The following is a 4,660-nucleotide window of genomic DNA, read 5'->3' on the forward strand; positions in this document are numbered from 1 at the left end:
TCCTACCAAGCATGGTATTTATCACCATATCAAGACGACGGGACCCCCAGTCTTTGCCAAATTCGAACGTCTGGCACTCGATTTACTGGCAGCGTCCAAAGAGACGTTCGCCGAAATGGAAGAAATGGGCCTTTGCCAAAAGGCCTCCAGCCCATAGTCATCACCATTAGACATCATCCTTAAGAAAGACAGCTGCCTCCATCCGTGTGGGTATTACAGGCGCCTGTACATGCAAACAGAACCGGATCACTACCCCCTCCAAAACATCGCCAACGGGACCTCCTACTGCACAGAGCGAAGGTTTTCTCCACACTCGACCTCCAGAAGGGGTATTATCAGGTGCCTATGAACCCAGAAGACATCCCCAAGAACACCATCATCACTCCCTTTGGCATATGTACCTTCAATTACCCCTGATTTGGCCTTCGTAATGGTGGGACCACTTTTCAACGTCTCATGGATGGCATCTTAGGGGACCTCCTCTTTAGTTTACTTTAAGTGGACGACATACTTGTGTTCTCTTCCTCAAAAGAGGAACACCGTCACCTGTGCATCGTGCTGTCTAAAACATAACGGCAGTGTAGTCCGGTACTACAAGTGTACCTTTGGTGCCAATGAAGTGTCGTTCTTAGGTCACCGCATCACTCCTGAAGAAGTCCATCCCCTCCCTGAGAAGGTAGCAGCCATTCAGAACTTCCCCACGCCCTCGACCGTCAAGGCACTGCAGGAATTGTTGGGCATGATCAACTATTATCACCGTTTTCTGTCAGCCATTGCCGCTACTCTTGCTCCCCTCCACGCCTCCCTCAAGTGCAAGCCAAAAGACCTGAAGTGGGGTCCCTTTCAAGAAGCAGCCTTCTGCAACACAAAGAATACCCTATCAACTGCTGCTGCTCTCACTTTTCCCGTCGTACATGCCCCTCTCCTTCTCTCCACCGATGCCAGCGACGTCGCTAATGCTGCAGTACTTGAACGGGTGGTCAATGGCTTGCCCCGCCTTTTGGCCTTCTTCAGCAAAAAACTGTCCAAGGCAGAATGTGGTTATTCTACCTTTGATCGCGAATTGTTGGCGGTGCGCTTGGCTGTTCATCCTTTTCGCCATTTCTTAGAATGTACGCCCTTCGTCATTTGCACAGACCACATGCCTCTGGTGCACGTCTTCACTTGACAGTCTGACGCTTGGTCCACCCGTCAATCCCGACATCTCTCCGCTGTGGCTGAATACAATTGCACCCTTCAGCACGTCCCAGGGAAAATGAGTCCCGTTGCCGATGCCCTGTCAAGAAACACATTGGCCGCAGTTCAACTGGGATTGGAATACAATACCTTGGCTGAAGCCCAATGACAGGATCCAGAGTATCAAGCATGTAGGACATCCTGCACATCCCTCCCTTGGGAAGACGTCCACCTCGACAACTCCAACACCATCCTCCTCTCTGACATTAGTACTGGTAGACCTCGACCAGGAATTCCTGCTCCCATGCACCGACAGGTGTTTGATTTCATTCACTGCCTTTCACATCCCTTGCACCATTCGACTGCACAGCTGCGGAAGACGAAATTCATTTGGCACAACATTACTTAGAATGCTAAGATTTGGGTCCGTGCCTGTACTTCTTGCCAAACTTCAAAAGTAAATCGACACACGGATTAATGAGTGGGCACCTTTCCTCAACCTCAGCGTAGTTTCGCCCACATTCACTTCGACGTTGTAAGCCCCCTACCTACCTCACAAGGACATTGTTACCTGTTTACTGTCATCAACAACTCCACTCGTTGGCCTTAAGCCATTCCCATTGAAACCGCAACGTCCGCTTCATGAACATCTGCCTTACTCTCAGGATGGATAGCAAGATTTGGTATCCCTAAGCATATTATTTCTGACAGGGGTACCACTTTCACCTCTCAATTATGGATATCATTAGCTAATCTACTTGGCATCACCCTACATCAGACAACTGCCTAACACCCTGCTGCCAATGGAATGGTTGAACGTTTTCATCGCACCCTCAAAGCAGCTTTGATGTCCCGCTGCAAGGACTCAAACTGGTTTACTTAGTTTTCCTTGGTCCTCCTGGGACTGAGGACCACTCCTAAAGACGCCCTGGACGTCTCTGCAGCTGAAATGGTGTATGGTGACTCGTTAGTCGTCCCTGCCGAATTTTTTCCCTCTGCAACCTCCTCCGATGATCTCCTGCGCATACGTCACGTCGTGGGAAAATTTACTCCATACGGCCACACTCACAAGCCCCCAGCGAAGCATCGCATACCGAAAGAATTGCACTCTGCAATGCATATCTTCATACGCAAGCAAGAAACTGCTAACGCCCCCTTACATGGGCCTTTTTCTTGTGATCTGACACAATCCGAAAGCCTTCCTACTAAACATTCGTGGAAAAGAAGACTGGGTCTCCATTGATCGTCTAAAACCTGCCTATCTCTTGCCAGATGACCTGCCTACAGTCCAACTCCCTAGATCAGGGTGCCCTATTTAGCATGTACAGTGTTTCATTTTTAGTGGGGTGGGGGGGGAGGGGGCTGAGCCATGTACCACCAGTGTGTCAGACGATCGTACATAGTAACGACATTTCTCTTTTTGTATATATGTTCCTTTGTATCTTCGCTCTCCCCTCGCACTAACAGCAACTTGTACTAACCTGACTGCCTACTTCTTTGTTAACTGTTAACAGAACTGGTTGCCGGTTTGACAAGAAATAGTATGTTTGCATTTTGTGGCCTTCTCACCAATGTGTTTGTGATAAGGTTACTCAGTTGCATTCATCTTACTTTTGACTCACAGCCTACACTTGACCCGTCACATTTATCTTGCTATTTACTTACATGTACAAATCTTCTATTTATTTTATAATATATACATATACCAAAAGCACTTCCCCCAATTTTGGGGGGTAGCCGACATCAACAAATGAAACAACAAAAAAAAGGGGACCTCTACTTTCTACGTTCCTCCAGCCTAACCAGGGACTCAACCGAGTTCAGCTGGTACTGCTAGGGTGCCACAGCCCAACCTCCCCCATTATCCACCACAGATGAAGCTTTATAATGCTGAATCCCCTACTGCTGCTACCTCCGCGGTCATCTAAGGCACCGGAGGAAGCAGCAGGGCCTACCGGAACTGCGTCACAATCGCTCGCCATTCATTCCTATTTCTACCACGCTCTCTTGCCTCTGTCACATCTATCCTCCTATCACCCAGAGCTTTCTTCACACCATCCATCCACCCAAACCTTGGCCTCCCTCTTGTACTTCTCCCATCAACTCTTGCATTCATCACCTTCTTTAGCAGACAGCCATTTTCCATTCTCTCAACATGGCCAAACCACCTCAACACATTCATATCCACTCTAGCCGCTAACTCATTTCTTACACCCGTTCTCTCCCTCACCACTTCGTTCCTAACCCTATCTACTCGAGATACACCAGCCATACTCCTTAAACACTTCATCTCAAACACATTCAATTTTTGTCTCTCCATCACTTTCATTCCCCACAACTCCGATCCATACATCACAGTTGGTACAATCACTTTCTCATATAGAACTCTCTTTACATTTATGCCCAACCCTCTATTTTTTACTACTCCCTTAACTGCCCCCAACACTTTGCAACCTTCATTCACTCTCTGACGTACATTTGCTTCCACTCCACCATTTGCTGCAACAACAGACCCCAAGTACTTAAACTGATCCACCTACTCAAGTAACTATCCATTCAACATGCTCACATGCCAACCCCTGGAGGTATGCCGAGCATATGGTTATCGCGACCGGCAGGATCTTTGTCAGCGATAAGATCGGCACGGTCCCCCTGGAAGAAGTGGAGTTCTTCCCGAACTTTGAGGCTTACCCGGACTATTACGTCCGGTTTCGTTCTGAACCTGCCTCTAAAGAAGAGACCGAACCCAAGGAGGTGATAGTGTTCGATCTCTCGAAGGCTCAGGCTATGCTAGCCACCGCGTTCAAAAGTAGAGGTTTTACCTGCTCTAAGCTTCCGGCCCTGAGCAAGAAGCACCCTACTTACATCGCACCCGACGACGCAGTCCTTCCCTTCACGGAAAAGGCCTTCGCTGCGTGCCACAAGGCTGTGGAAGAAGGAAAACCCTGCCCTGCACTGGAGGAGTGCAGACCCTTCTCCATGGTAACTCCCCCCGACGCTCGACACTGGAAGGATATCCAGCATACCTTCGTGGTGGGAAAGTTAGATCCTGACGTAGCCGGACGTCAGTTTAACGAGGACCTCCCGAAACTCAATGACCATCTCCTTCGTCGGGAACAAGACACGAAGGAAAGGCTCGCAGCATCCATGTCCCTCCAGGTACAACTTGATGTCATGGCTGGTGACACCAGAGCCCCCGACCACTACATGGTACTCGCCAAATCGCACATGGCGACTCTGGTGAAGAACTTGTACCACTTCATGAAGGCTCGGAGAGCCTGTCGAGAATTCGAGTTCTCAAGTGCCACTGTGAAACACGAACCCCGGAGGCTGATTTCCTCCAACATCTGGGTAAACACCTCTTCCCCTCCGATTTTGTGAAAGAGATCACTGACAAGGCTGCCACTGAGAATAGGAACCTTCTCAACAAGTGGGGCATGTCAAAAAAGAGGAAATCCTCTCAGGACGATGGCCCTCAACCTAA

General features: G+C 49.0%; 1 protein-coding gene across 1 annotated transcript in view; it reads left to right on the plus strand.

Annotated features, from left to right (window-relative positions):
• Positions 1-1,168, plus strand: part of LOC137624308 (uncharacterized) — a 14,301-nt gene extending 13,133 nt beyond the window's left edge. Inside the window, exons 2-4 of the mRNA XM_068354959.1 lie at positions 1-142; positions 533-765; positions 946-1,168. The exon at positions 1-142 is cut by the window's left edge and continues 430 nt beyond it. Coding sequence (XP_068211060.1) covers positions 1-142; positions 533-765; positions 946-1,168 — 598 coding nt within the window. The remainder of the gene's footprint in view (positions 143-532; positions 766-945) is intronic.
• The last annotated feature ends 3,492 nt before the right edge of the window (positions 1,169-4,660 follow it).

This window comes from Palaemon carinicauda, chromosome 1, assembly GCF_036898095.1.
Source record: "Palaemon carinicauda isolate YSFRI2023 chromosome 1, ASM3689809v2, whole genome shotgun sequence".
NCBI classification, from domain to species: domain Eukaryota; kingdom Metazoa; phylum Arthropoda; class Malacostraca; order Decapoda; family Palaemonidae; genus Palaemon; species Palaemon carinicauda.